Source organism: Dermochelys coriacea, chromosome 5 (assembly GCF_009764565.3).
Source record: "Dermochelys coriacea isolate rDerCor1 chromosome 5, rDerCor1.pri.v4, whole genome shotgun sequence".
In the NCBI taxonomy this organism is placed as follows: Eukaryota; Metazoa; Chordata; order Testudines; family Dermochelyidae; genus Dermochelys; species Dermochelys coriacea.
Window position 1 is genome coordinate 1,443,837 of NC_050072.1, and position 18,206 is coordinate 1,462,042.

At 62.6% G+C, this 18,206-nt stretch overlaps 1 protein-coding gene across 8 annotated transcripts in view; it reads right to left on the reverse strand.

Annotated features, from left to right (window-relative positions):
• LOC119856159 (receptor-type tyrosine-protein phosphatase U-like) overlaps positions 1 to 18,206 on the reverse strand; it is a 68,757-nt gene that overhangs the window by 4,019 nt on the left and 46,532 nt on the right. For 7 of the 8 annotated variants that reach the window (XM_038403349.2, XM_043515210.1, XM_043515211.1 and 4 more), the window contains 13 exons: positions 16,598 to 16,685; positions 15,609 to 15,679; positions 14,788 to 14,824; positions 11,996 to 12,093; positions 11,098 to 11,214; positions 10,126 to 10,283; positions 9,912 to 10,047; positions 8,250 to 8,399; positions 5,570 to 5,669; positions 5,002 to 5,081; positions 4,167 to 4,301; positions 2,018 to 2,143; positions 583 to 740 (listed from right to left, as the gene is read on the reverse strand). In XM_038403349.2, the coding sequence (XP_038259277.1) occupies positions 583 to 740; positions 2,018 to 2,143; positions 4,167 to 4,301; positions 5,002 to 5,081; positions 5,570 to 5,669; positions 8,250 to 8,399; positions 9,912 to 10,047; positions 10,126 to 10,283; positions 11,098 to 11,214; positions 11,996 to 12,093; positions 14,788 to 14,824; positions 15,609 to 15,679; positions 16,598 to 16,685 (1,454 nt within the window). Of the gene's footprint in view, positions 1 to 582; positions 741 to 2,017; positions 2,144 to 4,166; positions 4,302 to 5,001; positions 5,082 to 5,569; positions 5,670 to 8,249; positions 8,400 to 9,911; positions 10,284 to 11,097; positions 11,215 to 11,995; positions 12,094 to 14,787; positions 14,825 to 15,608; positions 15,680 to 16,597; positions 16,686 to 18,206 lie in introns of all 8 variants that reach the window. The other variant, XM_043515206.1, reaches the window with a different exon arrangement.

The window sequence follows — 18,206 nt, forward strand, 5'->3', positions numbered from 1 at the left end:
CCTGTGAGTGGGGTGAGGTGAGGGAGCAGAGGGGGGCACAGAAAAGGAACTGTTGGTTGTAGATCTCAAGAACATGAGGCGGAAGCTCTGCCCTACGCACTCTGGGCTGGGTGTCCTGCTCACAGTTTATGTTTATGAATCTTGTTTGTGGCATTTTCCCTAATTAATGTCAGGTGACTTCCCTCCTTTCATTAAAAGTTTCTTTGCTACACTCAGACTGTGCTTGTGAGAGGGGAAGTTTTGCCTCTCAGAGGTGCCCAGGGGTGGGGTGTAATTGTCCCAGGTCACTGGGTGGGGGCTTGAGCCGGTTCTGTGTTGTATCGATGGAAAGGAACCCCCAGGTATTGAACCCGGCCCTGGTTACGGTTGCTGCTAGCTGCACCTGGCAGAAAGGTTCCACAGCTATCGACGCTCCCAGTCTACGCCAGCCTCCCCCCGGGAGAGTCTGTGCCAAGCGCCCGCTGTGTTGACTCACCTCCTGCTGCAGGGCTTGGGAGTGAGCTCCTGCTACACTCGCCGACTCCGTGCCGGGCAGAGCCAGCCTTTCGCACCAGGCCTGCCTGGCCCAGAGCCCTCACTCACCAGCAAGTGACGAGAACGTGGCTGTCCTGGCTTGTCCGCTGGCTCCGCTCCACCTCCCCCAGCAAGCTGATGATGGTGGCAGGGCATGGGGGGAGCCGCTGCTGCATGGGCCAGTCATCTACTTGCCAGAACCTGATCTCCAGTGCGGCCTTCTTGGGCTAGTGAGAAGACAGGTGAGGAGGGGAGGAACCGCAGCAGAGTCAGCCTTGGGCAGAGAGGATACCCTGGCAGCGAGGCTGGTGGGCAATTCAGGGAAGGCTAATGGGCAGAAAGGGGGCAGTCCCAGAGAGGGAGGGGGCTACATGCCAACTCACCTTTCCACAAGCTCAGCCATTGGCCCCCAGCCCGAGGACGAGCTATGGGACTGGGACCGGTCCTAAGTCGTATCAGACCCTCATGCAAACCTGGGGGAGCGACCTTCCCAATGGTGAGAGCCCACGTCTCTGAACAGCCTGGCTCCGGCCCACCGCAGAGCCACAGGCCAGACTCCAGGAAATGTGGGACTGGAAGGGACCTTGAGAGGCCGCCAAGTCCAGCCCCCTGCGCTGAGGCAGGGTCAAGTAACCCTAGACCATCCCTGAGAGGGGTTTATCCGACCTGGCCTAGGACCCTCCAGTGACGGGATCCCACAACCTCCCTTGAGAGCCTCTTCCAGAGCTTAACTACCCTGAGAGTCAGAAAGATTTTCCTAATAGCTAATGGACAGCTCCCTTGCTGCAGATCATGCCCATCACTTCCTGTCCTACCTCCAGTGGCCATGGAGAACAATTCATCCCCATCCTCTGGATAACAGCCCTTAGCATTTGAAAACTGTTCTCAGGTCCCCCCAGTCTTCTTTCCCCAGCCCTGAACACGCCCAGTTATTTGAACCTTCCCCGCACCGGTCAGGTTTTCTCAATCGTCTCTCATGTGTGTTGCTGTCCTCTGGCCTCTCTCCAGCTTGCCCCCCCTTCCCAAAGCAGAGGGTGCCCAGACTTGGGCACAGGACTGCAGCCAAGTAGAGCAGGACAGCTGGAAGTTACGATACTGTCTGTGGGCCCTGCCTTCTCTCCAGCCTGGCTGCTGGGCTGCCTGCCGCAGAGGACGGTTCTGAAAGGCGGGACTCACCAACACCCTCCCCACACAGTCCCATCCTCTGGGGGGCAGTGATCGCTCTCTAGGCAGGCGAGGGCCCAGTCCTGCTCCGAGGGTCCCACCTGGAGTTCCCAGGGGCCCTGGCCATGCGAGGGTCACCCTCTCAGGGCAGCGATAGCGTCTCTGATCTCAGTGGTCGGATCAGTGGCTAGCCCTGAATCTCAGCTCTGAGCTGGCTCTCCATTGACCTGGGAGCCCTGCTGGGCCACCTCGGGCTCCTCCGGGGGCCAGGGCCCTGAGGGCTGATCTCAGAGGATGACCCAGGACCATCCCAGGCACCTCACTCTGGGGCAGAGCCTACCTGTTGCCTGTTGGTTACAGCGAGTGTGCGGATGGTGAAGCCAGCTCCCGGCTCCTCCGAGATCAGCTTCACGTGGAAACGGCCGTAAGAGGCCTCTCCGTGCATAGGCCAGAACGCCAGGTATGTCTGGGGAGTGAACACACGGACCTGCTCACAGACGTGTGCTCACAGGGCACGCACGGACCATGCACACGCAGTCACACGCCTAACGCCGGCCCACAGGGGAAATGCTCAGACCCCACACACGGACCTACTCACAGACGTGTGCTCACAGGGCACGCATGGACCAGGCACACACAGACATAGGCCTAACGCCGGCCCACAAGGGAAATGCTCAGACCCCACACATGGACCTACTCACAGACATGTGCTCACAGGGCACGCATGGACCATGCACACACACAGACATAGGCCTAACGCCGGCACACATAGCAGTGTTCTGATGCACAAAGCATCCCCCACCCCCACATGTGCCCACAGACTGGCCCGGCCAGAGACAGGGCACACACAGCCTGGTGTCCTCAGGCATGTACACTCATAAGCTACAGGAACCACTCCAGCCAGGGTCCATGGGTGCAAGTGCAACCTCAGCAATCCGGCCAAGATGTGCACCACCATGCCTGCATCTCCTGTCTCAGCCAGCCCTGGGTCCCACTCCACGGGCTAGGACCGCGCAGCTCCACTCAGGGCTGCGGGCTGGCAGATGCCCCGAGTGAGATGGGAGGGGCTCAGGTTACACAGGGCAGCGGGGAGGTGAGCCGGGTTCTTCTACGTGGCTGGCAGGCCGGGGAGCTGCAGCACGGGCTATGAATGGCGGGGGAGCCTGGGCTGCCACTGCTAGGCACCCGCCGGCAGGGGGGAGCAGAGTGGGAGGTAGCACAGCGCCCACCTCTGAACAGGGAGGCTGCAGCTGCCCGACACGCACAGACACACGGCGTATCCCCGTCTCTCTGCAGACAGTGCCAGTGTGTAATGGTGAGGGGGAGTAAGCAACAGAGCCCCAGAGCCAGCCAGCCAGACACCATCCCCCATCCCCAACCCCACTCCACACCCGACTGCACCCGCCCTCCCGGAGGCACCCAGGCATCCCTGACACTCTCCGCTGCCTGGCCTGGATCTGGGGATTCCCATCGGGAGTCAAAAAGGCAGCTCTGGGGGCTATAGCATGGGCAGACAGCCCCGCGGCAGGGAGGGAAACCCCGTCACTGTGGTGAGGCGGGGAGGTGGAGGTTCTCCTTCAAGCTCCAGAAACTAAGCTGCTCGGATCAGGCCCCCTTGTGACGAAGTGGGACTGTTCTTAATGTGTGCTCTGAATACTGTAGGGGTGCCTCAGTTTCCCCTAGGCATTTCTTAAGTCTCTAGGTGGTGGGATAAGGGGCTGTAATTGTTGCAGAGCAAAGGGCCAGGGTACATAAATGGCGACACCCTGTCTCCTGGCCACTGATAGCCTGGGCCCTTCCCCCCCTGCAAGGTGATTGGTAAAGGGTTGGAGAACAAAGGAATCAGGTGCCCTCCTGGCCCGGGAAAGGGACAAAGCCCAGAGGAGGGGGGGCTGGAGAGAATTTTAGTTTGAGGCTGGCTGGGGACATGGAGTGAAGTGCAGATGGGGTTGTCTGGCTCACTGCCCCCACAAAATGGACCCGGCTGAGGGGTCCTCTTCTGTGCATCTACAAGCTCTGTGTCAGACCATGTTCCTGTCGTCTAATAAACCTTCTGTTTTCCTGGCTGGCTGAGAGTCCCGTCTGACTGCGGAGTTGGGGGGCAGGATCCTCTGGCTTCCCCAGGACCCCGCCTGGGCGGACTCGCTGTGGGAAGCGCACGGAGGGGCAGAGGATGCTGAATGCTCCGAGGTCAGACCCAGGAAGGGGGAAGCCGGGGGAGCTGTGTGTCCTGCAGACAGGCTGCTCCCAGAGAGGAGACTCCCCCAGAGTCCTGCCTGGCTTCATAGGGAGCAGTTCCAGAGCATCGCCCGGGGACTCCGTGACACCCTCCAACCCCCATTTGTGCTACAAGCCCTCAGCTGGCTACCCTGAACCTCAGCAGGGTGTGCCAGGGCCCTGCTCTGATATGCTCATGCCCCATGGCTGGCAGAGTCCGGAGTAGGCCCCGTGTGTGCAGGGGAGTTGGCAGAAGGGTGCACAGGGCTGACCTGGTCCAACTCCTCGATGCGGTTCAGCATGACCAGCGCGGTGCAGGTGTAGTCCCAGAGCAGGGACCAGAAATCCACCAGCGTTTCCCTGAGCGGTAGCTGAGTGACTATGACGTTGTCTTCTTCCGCATACGTCTGCAAGACAGACAGACCCAGTGGGAGCCACCGGCCTTCTCCCCTGCTTCAGGCACTAACCAGAGCCTTCACCCCCGCCAGCCATGCTGCTGGTCCCAGCCCTGCCATGGGGACCGGCCAGGGGCTCTGCCGAGAGGAAGCATGACCCAAACCCAGGAACACACAGGCTGCCATGCTGCCCCGGACCATCTCCCCCCTACCCAAGGCGGCCAGCCCAGCTTCAGGCTCTGAGTCCCTCCTGCCCCCAGCCAGAGCCACCAGGGTCCCCAGCCCAGACACAGCAAGAGGGCTCACCCTGGGGGGGCAGGGTCACTCCAGGAAGCCACGGGCAAAGGGGTGAATGCGCCATAGCTGGGCTGTGGGGGGGAGAGGAAGGGATGAGGCACAGCTGGGCTGGGGGGAGGCGATACCGCAGACTGGGCTGTGGGGGGGAGGGAGGATGCTGCACAGCTGGGCTGGGGGAGGGGAAGGGGGAGGGGATGCGGTGCAGGGGACTGAAGCTGATCCATGGGGACCATCTCCTGGTGCTGAGGCCCGCTGTGTGCGGGAGTCCCAAGGGAAGACTGGTGCTCGGCAGCCCCATCGCTGGGCACTGCCAACGGGCGCAGACGACGCCCTGGCAAACAGACATAAGGGCTGGGGCTGGAGAGCTCCGGGGGCTCATTTCTCGCACCCACGCTCGGGCCAGACGGAGCCTTACGCCAACAAAGACTGCATTGATGTAGCCGGGCGAGCCGTCCGCTTTCAGGGAGGACATCAGGATGGGGCGGCTGCAATCCGCTGGGAGGGGATGGAAGGAGAGAGGCCGTGTCTGAGCCAGGCGGTCTGCACCCAGCGGGAGCCCCCGGCGTGGGCCGAGAAGCAGCTGCGCCCAGCCCCCCAAAGCTCACAGGGCCTGTGCCCGGGGCCTGGCTGAGCAGCGCTGCGGAGGAGCACACCCCTTCCGTTCCCAGTGTCATAGCCTCAGCGCCCGCTGCACATCATGCAGGGGCAGGATGCTGGTGGCACGGGGTGGGGGTCCCAGCTGGTGGATGCTGGGTGGGGCTGGGCCATGAACGTAGGGATCTGGCCGGGGCCCTTGGCAGAGCACTGCCTGGGAGCTCTCCCGGCCAGGGACAGCGGCTGGGAGGACGGAGAGGCATGGCACTCCCTGGGCCACAAGTCTCCACAGACACCCACCAGGGCCTCGGGAAAGCCAGGTCCCTGAGGGCTCCCGGGCCATGGTGCCCACCCAGTGCCCCAGGCTAGGCCCGGCCCCACCGTGTTACCTGGCAGGATCGCCGGCTTGCGGTTCTTAGGCTGGTTGCTGGGCTGCTGGGCCTCCTTGCATGGGGAGAGCTGGAACAGTTCGGAAAACTTCTGCAAGGCCTGCCGGGCGGGAGGATGCAGCGGCGTCAGCTCCCAGCCGTGGCTCCCTGCTCCCACCCGAGACCCGATAGCACCATGCCCACAGCCTGCCTCCACGCTGCAACTCAGCCGTCTCGGGGCTGACCGGGCAGGCAGAGGGGTCATGCCAGGGAGCGGATCCCACCCGAGTCTCCAGGGGCCGGGCCCCGTGGGCCAGTGTGGGGCAGCAAGCATGAGGGGGACTCTGCTGTTCAACATGTCAGGAGAGGGGCTGGTGGAGTGGGCCCTCCTCACTGCACACAGCTGCCTCCAAGGCAGCCCAGAGAAGTGCAGGGCAGGTCGCTCTCAGGCAGAGCTGGGTTCTGGTGCTTGGCCTGCACCAGGATCGTCAGCACCAATCCCACCGCAGGAGCCTTGTAATAAGCAACAGCCTGGGACGCTGAGCCCCCGACACGTCCCACGGCCTGGGAAACGCTGCTCCCGGACGACACGGAGCCCCCGACATGTCCCACGGCCCGCGAAACGCTGCTCCCGGACGACACGGAGCCCCCGACACGTCCCACGGCCCGCGAAACGCTGCTCCCGGACGACACGGAGCCCCCGACACGTCCCACGGCCCGGGAAACGCTGGTCCCGGACGACACGGAGCCCCCGACACGTCCCACGGCCCGGGAAACGCTGCTCCCGGACGACACGGAGCCCCCGACACGTCCCACGGCCCGGGAAACGCTGCTCCCGGACGACACGGAGCCCCCGACACGTCCCACGGCCCGGGAAACGCTGCTCCCGGACGACACGGAGCCCACGACACGTCCCACGGCCCGGGAAACGCTGCTCCCGGACGACACGGAGCCCCCGACACGTCCCACGGCCCGGGAAACGCTGCTCCCGGACGACACGGAGCCCCCGACACGTCCCACGGCCCGCGAAACGCTGCTCCCGGACGACACGGAGCCCCCGACACGTCCCACGGCCCGGGAAACGCTGCTCCCGGACGACACGGAGCCCCCGACACGTCCCACGGCCCGGGAAACGCTGCTCCCGGACGACACGGAGCCCCCGACACGTCCCACGACCCGGGAAACGCTGCTCCCGGACGACACGGAGCCCCCGACACGTCCCACGGCCCGGGAAACGCTGCTCTCGGACGACACGGAGCCCCCGACACGTCCCACGGCCCGCGAAACGCTGCTCCCGGACGACACGGAGCCCCCGACACGTCCCACGGCCCGCGAAACGCTGCTCCCGGACGACACGGAGCCCCCGACACGTCCCACGGCCCGGGAAACGCTGCTCCCGGACGACACGGAGCCCCCGACACGTCCCACGGCCCGGGAAACGCTGCTCCCGGACGACACGGAGCCCCCGACACGTCCCACGGCCCGGGAAACGCTGCTCCCGGACGACACGGAGCCCCCGACACGTCCCACGGCCCGGGAAACGCTGCTCCCGGACGACACGGAGCCCCCGACACGTCCCACGGCCCGGGAAACGCTGCTCTCGGACGACACGGAGCCCCCGACACGTCCCACGGCCCGGGAAACGCTGCTCTCGGACGACACGGAGCCCCCGACACGTCCCACGGCCCGGGAAACGCTGCTCTCAGACGACACGGAGCCCCCGACACGTCCCACGGCCCGCGAAACGCTGCTCCCGGACGACACGGAGCCCCCGACACGTCCCACGGCCCGGGAAACGCTGGTCCCGGACGACACGGAGCCCCCGACACGTCCCACGGCCCGGGAAACGCTGCTCCCGGACGACACGGAGCCCCCGACACGTCCCACGGCCCGGGAAACGCTGCTCCCGGACGACACGGAGCCCCCGACACGTCCCACGGCCCGGGAAACGCTGCTCCCGGACGACACGGAGCCCCCGACACGTCCCACGGCCCGGGAAACGCTGCTCTCGGACGACACGGAGCCCCCGACACGTCCCACGGCCCGCGAAACGCTGCTCCCGGACGACACGGAGCCCCCGACACGTCCCACGGCCCGGGAAACGCTGCTCTCGGACGACACGGAGCCCCCGACACGTCCCACGGCCCGGGAAACGCTGCTCCCGGACGACACGGAGCCCCCGACACGTCCCACGGCCCGCGAAACGCTGCTCCCGGACGACACGGAGCCCCCGACACGTCCCACGGCCCGCGAAACGCTGCTCCCGGACGACACGGAGCCCCCGACACGTCCCACGGCCCGGGAAATGCTGCTCCCGGACGACACGGAGCCCCCGACACGTCCCACGGCCCGGGAAACGCTGCTCCCGGACGACACGGAGCCCCCGACACGTCCCACGGCCCGCGAAACGCTGCTCCCGGACGACACGGAGCCCCCGACACGTCCCACGGCCCGGGAAACGCTGCTCCCGGACGACACGGAGCCCCCGACACGTCCCACGGCCCGGGAAACGCTGCTCCCGGACATCACTGAGCACTAAGGCACAAATGGAGGGTGACTTGTCCAATGTCACAAAGCAAGTTCAGGGCAGCAAAGGGCGCAGGACCCAGGAGCCCTGGCTCCCAGCCCCCTGCTTTCCTGGACCAGGGGAGAAGGCAGAGTCCAGACCCTGGGCCAGCCCCATGGTTCCTCCCACAGGTACCTTGAACTCCCGCGAGAACCCGTTGCTCTGTGTCTGGGCGTCGGGCTGGCGCAGGAGGCTGACGTGGCTAGGGACACTCTCCACCAGGACCCCGGTGTTCCCGCACAGCAGCCCCTCCAGCAGCACCTCGTAGAGGAAGGTGTACTGCTCCTGGGGAGAGGAACGCAGGTGTTGGCCCCAGAGCCCAGCCCATCACAGGGGGCCAGCACCTGGGGCCAGAAGGTGATGCCTGGTGCTGCGGGGAGCCCAGATACCATGTGCCATCAAGTGCACCCTGAGGGCAGGCTGGAGACCCACTCCTGCGCTAGGCACGCTCGCGCCAACGGAACAGACTCTTGGCACATTTCGCTTGGGGGGGGGGGAGAGTCCCCATTTTCTGTCCCCACCCCCAGCCCATCCTTTGGCTCCAGATGGTGGAAATCCTCCCTTTTGTACCAGTGGCCTGAGCGTAGTCCCCCTGAGCCTGCCAGTGCTGCCCCAGGTGCCAGACAGACCCTACAGTGATGGGTGCTCCAGATAAAGCAGTTACAGGGATGGGTTAGTACCCCCTGCCCTAGCTGGGGACCAGCGACCTCCTCTGCCACATTCTCACCACCCAGGCCCCATGCAGCCAGGGCGCCCTATTCACCCGGCAGCCTCTCCGGCAGAGTGACACCATCTGGGGGAGAGTCCCACCTGCAGCGAGCCGTACCAGCAGAGCCGTGGGACATGCTCAGACTCATGCTCCAGAGGAAGATGTGACGAAGCAGGGAGTGGGGCGGATTTGACCTGGGGATGTTGCAGGAGAGTTTCATTGGGGATGGGAGACTTCCCTTGAGGGAAGAAACCTGAGCCTGTAACCTGAGCCAGGAGGGGGGTTGGGGTGAGGTGACACCTTCTGCCCGGGAAACTGGACAAAGGCTGGAGGAGGAGCTGTGGGGAGGCTGGGGAGATGGTTGGAGGGGTTTCCAGTTTTGGGGAGTTGGCTGGGGAAGAGGAGGGAGCCCCAAGGCTGGGGTCGAATCTCCCTGCCCCCCAGAAGGGCCTTACTAAGGGATCCTGTTTATGCCTGCAAGCTCTGGTTTGAACTGTGCTCCTGTCGCCTCTAATAAACCTTCTGTTCTACTGGCTGGCTGAGAGTCACGGTGAATCACCGGAAGTGGGGGTGCAGGGCCCTGATTCCCCCTCACGCTGTGACAGAAGGAGACAATCCCCCTGGATCCTGCCCTGGGTGCAGGCCCCCGTAACTCCAGCCGGGTGATCAGTTCCCTGCAGGCACATGTGTGAGCGTTCCCATCCCAGGAGCACCTGTGGGAGCTGGGTACCTGTCCAGGATGCTCTCAGATCCCAGCTTGGGGGTTCTGCCAGCACCTCCGGGACTCAGACCTCTCCTCAGAGACAGGATCCCAAAATCTAGTCTCTAGGTAGCTTCAGTGCTGGCTCCCTGCAGCTGGGCCACATGTCGCGTGGTCGGGCTGGCTTTGCAGGGCCAAATCCATGCGGAGGGTCCCTTGTGGGGGGAGTAACCGGCCTGAGCCCAGACCCAGGAGCTGAGCTCAGCAGCCAGGGGGCGGAACCCTGAAAGTACCTGCCCTTTGAATTGGGCACTACGAGCAGGGCAGGCAGCAAACCCCTGCTCGGGCGGCCTGCCCGTGGCACAGGGAACTCAACTGAGCTCCTCACCTTTGTTTGCACCATGCTGACCCGCTGTTCCCGCAGCCTCTGCACGCAGCGGAAAACATCCACGCTGCCCTCGGCCTGCGCCATCTTCAGGAGGAAGTCCAGGGCGATGAAGGTGCCTGTGCGGCCGATCCCCGCGCTGGGGACAGGGGAAGAGAGTGAGGTGCTCGCCGGGCCCTGGGCCTGCCCCCCCCACACCAGCCCTCTCTGCCAGTACCTGCAGTGCACAAGCACGGGGCCGGCAGGTGCCTGCGACACCCTCTCGTTCACCATCTCCACCAGCTGCAGAAGCCGGGCCGGGTTGCTGGGGACCCCATGGTCTGGCCACAGCAGGTAGTGAAACTGCTGCATGTTTCTCGGGAGAGGGGAACCTGCCTGAGGAGAGGGCAGACAGGAGAGGTGGGAGGACAGAGGGTTGTGAAAAGGGCAGTGGGGGCGGGGAATTGAGCAGGGGCTCCGAGCACTCAGAACTCCCTCCAGCACCAGCAGCCCCCGTGGCCAGGCTGCTGGGAGCCCCGGAGTCCTGAGAACATAGAGCTGCAGGGGAGTCCCCGCACCAGGAGGGCTGGGGCGATGGAGTGGGGCTGGCTGGCGGGTGCAGGCTAGTTTCAGGGCCCAGCCAGGCTACACTCCACAGGCTGTTTGGATCTAGAGCCACCAGGGCCCAGCCATACTGCATGGGCACCTGCCCACCTGTGCTGCAAGGGCCTGCATGCTCACCTTTGCCCACAAGCCGCTCTCCCGTCTGTGCGGCTAGAGACCGGGCATTGGCTGGAGCTGACGGTTGGGCGGGCTAACGTGCAGGGTGTTATTCTCCAGGGCCTGCTTGCATCTCCCGGGCACAACAGCAACACAGGGCACGCCTCGCATCCAGGATGGGCCGGGTCCCCAGGTGAGTGACGGGTCAGCAGCTCCTCCCAGCCAGCTGCTGGGCCCTGGGAAATGCCCGCACCCCTGGAAACGCCTGCACCCCAGCACTGAGTTTATACATGCTGCAACAGCTGCTCTGGGTTAGGTTTGCTTGTGAGTGTATCATGGGCCTGCAGAGGGTGCTCCCGGCCCCTGGAAACTTCCCCCTGCCCCCTCCCCCCCACATTGCCCTCCCCCCCACAGCTCTGCGGAGTCCCTGGGGCCCTGGAGGGGCAGGGCTGCCAGGCTGTCGGTGAAGCCCAAGGATGCTCTGCCTTACCCTCTGCAGACGGAAGGTGCGTGTGACCAGGCCCGTGGTTGTCCAGATGTTGCTGAGGGTCACAGTGAAGTCCCCGCACACCTGTTCATCCTCCGGCCAGTACTGCTCACACTTGGTCTGTTAACAGCGGGCGACACCTGAGCGCTGACAAACCCCCACTCTGCGCCCCCCACCCTGCGCGAGGTCTGTGCTGGTGAGTGGGGAGGGGAGCCCCTGGCCAGGAATGACTCTGGGCTGGGCTAGCGGGGCCTGCCCTGGTCTGGGCATGCCCCGGACACCAGCCAGGGGAAATGTCTGGCATCACCTTGGTGTTACAGGTGTTCCCTACACTGCACATGCCTGCGATCCCACCGTACTCCTCCCGGCATGCAGGCCAGCCTCCTAATAGCTCTCTGGCCGTGCTGTGAGTGCGGAGTGGAATGGCCCCATCCCTTTCCCATCCACGGGCGCAGGGATCTCCCCATGCCAGGCCCAAGGATCGCTGGCCCCTGACTGGCAGGCAGATATGCTGGGAAGTTGGTCTGGAATTTCTTCCCCTCTCCCCACAGCTGCCGGAGGCACCCTCTCTTTCTCCACCCCCGTCTCCATCTCTCCACCCAGGACCGGGGTTCCTCTCAGTGCACCATTCCCTTAGCCTCCCCCTCTCGTGTCTCTGCTCAGCTCCCCCATTGGTGCCCCAGGACAGGGCCCCCTCCAAGAGTGCATCTCACCCTTGGCTGCCCTTCCCCTCCCGCGTGGGGACAGCTATGCAGAAGGGAAAGCAACAGCCGGGGTCCCCAACAGCCTGGCTGGGCTGGGCGAGACCTGGCTGGCTGAGGCCCCAGCTGACCGTGGACCCCGGCTGGGAGGGGCTGGAGTGTTTGAGGACCTGGGCCCCAAAGGAAGCTGGGTTCTCTACCTTGTTCTGCTCCACCAGGCCCGTTAACATCACAATGGCCGAGACCTTCTCCTGCCAGATCATCTGCCAGAAATCCACCACGGTGCCAGGCAGTGGGCCTGGGGGAGAGGAACATACCATGTCAGTATCCGCATGCTCCTGAGCCAGGGCGGGGGCTGTGGCGCTATGCCCGTCCTAGGGATCAGGGAGGGACTGAGTGAGTGCACCACCGGGACCGGGCAGCTGGCATGCTAATGGACCAGGAAGCCCAGTTACACAGTGTGATGAAGTGGGACTGTTCTTAATGTTTCCTCTGAATAGTGTGGGGGTGCCTCAGTTTCCCCTAGGCAGTTCTTAAGTATCTAGGGGGTGGGATAAGGGTGTATGATCATTGCAGAGCCCTAAGGGCAGGTGTGGGCAGGGGTCTGGACACCGAGAATGGCCGACACCCTGTTTCTTGGCCACTGATGGCCTGGCCCTTCCCCCCTGCAAGGTGAGAGCTAAAGGGTTGGAGAACAAAGGAATCCGGTGAAAGGGACAAAGCCCAGTGGAGGAGGGGCTGGAGGGGGAGTCAGTTTGGGGCTGGCTGGGGACATGGAGTGAAGTGCAGACGGGGTTGTCTGGCTCACTGACCCCCAAAATGGACCTGGCTGAGGGGTCCTGTTCTCTGCACCTACAAGCTCTGGTTTAGACCATGTTCCTGTCGTCTAATAAACCTTCTGTTTTACTGGCTGGCTGAGAGTCCCGTCTGACTGCGGAGTTGGGGGGCAGGACCCTCTGGCTTCCCCAGGCTGGGTGGACTGGCTGTGGGAAGCGCACGGAGGGGCAGAGGATGCTGGATGCTCCGAGGTCAGACCCAGGAAGGGGGAAGCTGGGTGAGCTGTGGGTCCTGCAGACAGGCTGCTCCCAGAGAGGAGACTCCCCCAGAGTCCTGCCTGGCTTCGTAGGGAGCAGCTCCAGAGCATCGCCCGGGGACTCCGTGACACCCAGCCCATGGGCCTGTCCCCGAGGACTCCAGCTCAGAGCAATGCACAGCAGCCAGGCAGCCCAGAGAGCACAGTGGCTGAGATCAGAGGTGCCAGGGCCCAGTGTGGGGGCTGCTCAGCCGCTGGGCACAAGGGGGCAGGGTGGGGATGAGGATGAGCCGGGGGCGGGGGGGGGCGGTGTCAAGGCAGGTGCTGCTCTCAGCTGTTTCCCACAGTCCAGTGACCAAAGGGGTAAGTACGTTCTCTGCAGTAGCACGTAATTTGGCTCTGAGCTCAGCACCAGGCGGATTCTGTGGGCTGGGGGGTCTCACGCTGGGGTGTCTCCTATCTGCATGGGAGCCTGGAGACCAGGACCCGGGCGCTGCACAGAGCCAGGGGGCTGGGGCTGCAGGGGGTGGAATCTGGAGGGGGAAGCTCCCAGCACTTACAGTGACTAGCGCCGTGAGCCCCTAGGCTCATGGGAGCCGTCTGCGCCTGACTGCGCGCTTGTCTGTGCCTGCCTGCACCTGTCTGCGCACCTGTCCATGCCTGCCTGCACCTGTCTGCGCGCCTGTCTGTTCGCCTGTCTGTGCCTGCCTGCACCTGCCTGCGCGCCTGTCTGCGTGCCTGTCTGTGCACCTGTTTGTGCCTGCCTGCACCTGTCTGCGCGCCTCTCTGCGCGCCTGACTGTGCCTGTCTGCGCCTGCCTGCACCTGTCCGTGTGCCTACCTGTGCCTGCCTGTGTCTGTCTGCGCACCTGTCTGCACCTGCCTGCGTGCCTGTCTGCGCCTGCCTGTGTGCTTGTCTGTGCCTGCCTGCGCCTGTCTGCGCGCCTGCCTGCATGCCTGTCTGTGCACCTGTCTGCGCCTGCCTGCATGCCTGCCTGTGCCTGCCTGCACCTGTCTGCACCTGTCTGTGCGCCTGCCTGTGTCTGTCTGTGCGCCTGTCTGTGTCTGTCTGTGTGCCTGCCTGCACCTGTCTGTGCGCCTGCCTGCATGCCTCTCTGTGCGCCTGTCTGTGCGCCTGTCTGCGCCTGCCTGCATGCCTGTCTGTGCCTGCCTGCACCTGTCTGTGCGCCTGCCTGTGTCTGTCTGTGCGCCTGTCTGTGTCTGTCTGCATGCCTGTCTGCGCCTGTCTGTGTGCCTGTTTGCTATTAGAAAAGATCAGGGCTCTAGCTGCAGGGTCAGGGCAGGAGCGGTTCAGTCTCTGTTGCTTGGTGCATCACCCTCCCTCTCCTTCAAACTCCTCCGGAGCATTCCATCTGCGGTGCTGTAGCTGCTGATGCCCGGTCGCCCCGTTGAGCAGACAATGACTGGGACAGAGGGGTTCAGACAGAGGCCCCCATTCACCCTGTCTCAGAACCTGGAGCAGGGCCATGGCCCCTGGAAGTGATCAAAGAAAACCCTTTTTGTGCACAGCACGTAATGAGCATGTGGAACTCACTGCTACAAGATGTCACTGAGCGCAGCACTTAGCAGTCCGCCAGGGCTCGGCACGGCGCGGAGGATGAGAACCACCAGCATTGCCTCAGAGGGGATAACGAAATAGCAGGGTCTAACACTAGCTGCCTTGGGTGGATGCAGGTTAGGAAGAGACTTCTCCTGCCGCTGGCCACTCCAGAACTGGCCACTAGGCATTGTCCACTGCAAGAGGTAGGAGCCCAGGCTAGATGGGCACTGGGCTAGGCTGGCTGGCAGTCCACGTGTCAGCTCCACACGTCTTGGGAATGGCTGGACTGGGCGCGCCCCAGAGCTGGGACTGACTGCCCTGGGCCTGGACAGGGCCACGTGCTGGACAAAGCTCCCCCCCCCGAGCATTCCCCCATTGTCCCCAGCAGGGAGCACTCACCCTGAGCAGCGATGAAGAAGCGGGGGCTCCGGTAGCTCTGAGAGGGAGGGGAGACAGTAACAGCGTTAGTCACATGATCTCAACACTTAACAAATCAGAAGTATGAGATGAAATACCCAGGGCCAGCCCTGAGCTGGGCCATGTGCCTGGGCCACAGGGCAGGGCCAGTTCCCACAGCCCCCACCCCCCAAACGGTAGCCAAGCCCTCTGCCTGCTGGGATCTACGCTCGGCTCTCTGGGCCCACATGCGCTTCTCTTTGACAAGGAGATCTCTGCTCTGGGGCCCCTCAGACGCAGGTGCTCAGGCAGAGTGCGAGTGTGAGACTATCCAGAGTGCGAGTGTGAGACTATCCAGAGCGCGAGTGTGAGACTATCCAGCTCCTGCCGTATCTGGCATCCCCAGAGGGAAGCACCTGGGCCTGGTGTCACCAGAGTGTGCGAGTAGGGTGACCAGCTGTCCCAATATCAGGGGCTTTGTCTTACATATGCAGCTATACATGCCCCCCCACACACACACACATCCCCTGGGAAAAAAAAAATCCCCATTTTTCACCCTTGCTACTCGGTCACCCTCTGTCACCCTCTGTGAGAGACGCTGCCCAGCCCCGTGCACCCTGGAGGGCCTTGTGTGTGCAGCCTCTGCCCAGGACCTATGTGACCTGGAGCAGGGCTGAGGGAGGGCGGCTGTCGCTCAGAGCAGGGGTGTGTGTGTTCCTGTGGTGCCAGGAGGGTAGGGCTGCCCCGTGTGCCCCAGAGCTTCCCCTGCCCCCTTTCCCCGCACTGAGCAGCAGCAGCGTGCCAGTCGCTGCCTGGGTACCTACATCAACGTAGCTGGCGTTGATGTAGTCATCGCCCACGTTGGCAGACTGCAGCACCACGCGGCAGTGATCATCTGAAAGACAAAGGAGAGCCGATCACTGATCAGAGAAGCCCAGTCAAGGGGCTGTGCCCATGCTCCTGCCCATGCTCCCTCCAGACTGACAGACATGGCCGGACCCACAGCTTTGAGCCAGTGCCTCGGCAGTGCCATGCCCAGCTTTGCCGTGACCCTGGAGTTCTCAGGACAGCGCTCAGATGAGGAAGGACAGCCCTGCTTTGACTCCCTTTGCGATCTTGGGCAAGTCCCGTAGCCTCTCTGTGCCTCAATTCCCCACCTGCACAATGGGGACAGCAGCCCTGCCCCACCACACAGAGCAGCCACCTCTGGCAGGGGAGGTGGCAGCTGCTTAGCTACATTGCAAATCTACTCAGGGGAAGAATGAAGAGACACTCATACGTGCAAAGAAAGGCGCCAGTGGGGGAATGTCATGAGGCAGAACTGAATTATCTGAGTTGATACTTGATCAGGACGGCAGGTTGACCCCCCAACTCTGGGGAAATGTGCCGTGAGACCTAGAACAACCATGAGAGGTCAGGGGCTCCGTTTTACATAGCAGCCAAATGACGGCACCTCCAGCAACACAGGGCCTCAGTGCCACTTGTGGGTCAGCGTGGACTTGGAGGGGTCAGCAAATCCTACTAAGTCACCCGCCCCATCCCTGCTGCACAGCACCCCCTAGCGCCATGCCGGGGCATTACACTCAGCACTCACTCCTAAGGGAGAGCACCCCACTGAGTCACCCACCCTGCTCCCTGCTGCACCTAGGTTTCCTTGGCAGTCTCTCATCTGCAGCAGCACCCAGGCCCAGCATTGCCAGGCTTCTATGCTCCGCTGGGATCCCAGCCCATGTGGCCTGGCTGCAGCTTCTCCTTTGTAAAACGAAGCGTTTACACAGTGCTCAGCAAAGATACGAGAAGAGGCTCTGCTCACATGGGATGACACTCTTGTAGCGGTTCTTGGACTGGTTGCAGGGCTCCTTGCCGGCATGGCCTGGGTGCAGCAAACCTGAGACCAGTTTCTGCAGGGGAAGAGAAGGGACTTAGGTTAGGCACATCCAGTTGCCAGCCCTATCGGCACAGGATCCAGCCTGAGGGCACCACACCCGCCTGGGCGCTGGGGCCAGAGCACGACCAAAGCAGCCTGGACAGCTGTCACGGAGTCCCTGGGCGATGCTCTGGAACTGCTCCCTACGAAGCCAGGCAGGACTCTGGGGGAGTCTCCTCTCTGGGAGCAGCCTGTCTGCAGGACACACAGCTCACCCGGCTCCCCCCTTCCTGGGTCTGACCTCGGAGCATCCAGCATCCTCTGCCCCTCCGTGCGCTTCCCACAGCCAGTCCGCCCAGGTGGGGTCCTGGGGAAGCCAGAGGGTCCTGCCCCCCAACTTCGCAGTCAGACATGACTCTCAGCCAACCAGTAAAACAGAAGGTTTATTAGATGACATGAACATGGTCTAAACCAGAGCTTGTAGGTGCAGAGAACAGGACCCCTCAGCCGGGTCCATTTTGGGGGGCAGTGAGCCAGACAGCCTCGTCTGCACTTCACTCCATGTCCCCAGCCAGCCCCAAACTGACTCTCTCCAGCCTCCCCTCCTCTGGGCTTTGTCCCTTTCTGGGGTCAGGAGGGCACCGGATTCCTTTGTTCTCCAACCCTTTAGCTCTCACCTTGCAGGGGGGAAGGCCCAGGCCATCAGTTGCCAGGGAACAGGGTGTCGGACATTCTCTGTGTCCAGACCCCTGCACACACCTGCCTCTAGGGCTCTGCAAGGATCCTACACCCTTATCCCACCACCTAGACACTTAAGAACTGCATAGGAGAAACTGAGGCACCCCCACAATATTCAGAGCAAAGATTAAGAACAGTCCCACTTCGTCACAACAGCTCAGCCAGCATGGCTGATAGAGGCTTGTCTACACGGGGAGTCATTCCAGAATAAGGTGGGGTCGAGCACTATAGCTGATAGCTCCAGCTAGTCTGGAATGGTGCCCCCTGAGGTCATTCTGGAACTGCGCCCCTTGACGCCGTTCTGGAATGGCACCCCATGTTGCTGGGATGTGTATATATATCTATCTTCATATATCCATGAAATAGTTTATAGGCTATTAAGGCCTAGTGTAAATGAAGTATGCTTAACATAAGTACGTGCATTACGTGTTAACAACAAAAACAAAAACTAATGACGTCACAAAGTAAATTATAAATGAAGGCTTCACACATTGGCAATTTAAAGTCATTTATTAATCCAAAGCCTGGTTTAAATATGGTGCAGTATTTGCAAACTTCCTGCACCTTGTAATTAAAAAAACCTCAACTAACCATCAGAACTTCTAACTATGAACTCTGGGGTAGTATGTTTGGGATATAAATGTAAAGTAAGTAAGGTTTATTTTATAAGCAATAAAAAATACGTAAAGTATTATATACCAGCACTGTGTCCAGTATCTGCCTGCTCCCCCATCCTGTAGGGAGGCCCCTGCTGTGGGTCTAACAATGTGGCCACTCTGGAACAGCGCCCCATAGGGCCATTCTGGAATCAGAGTGT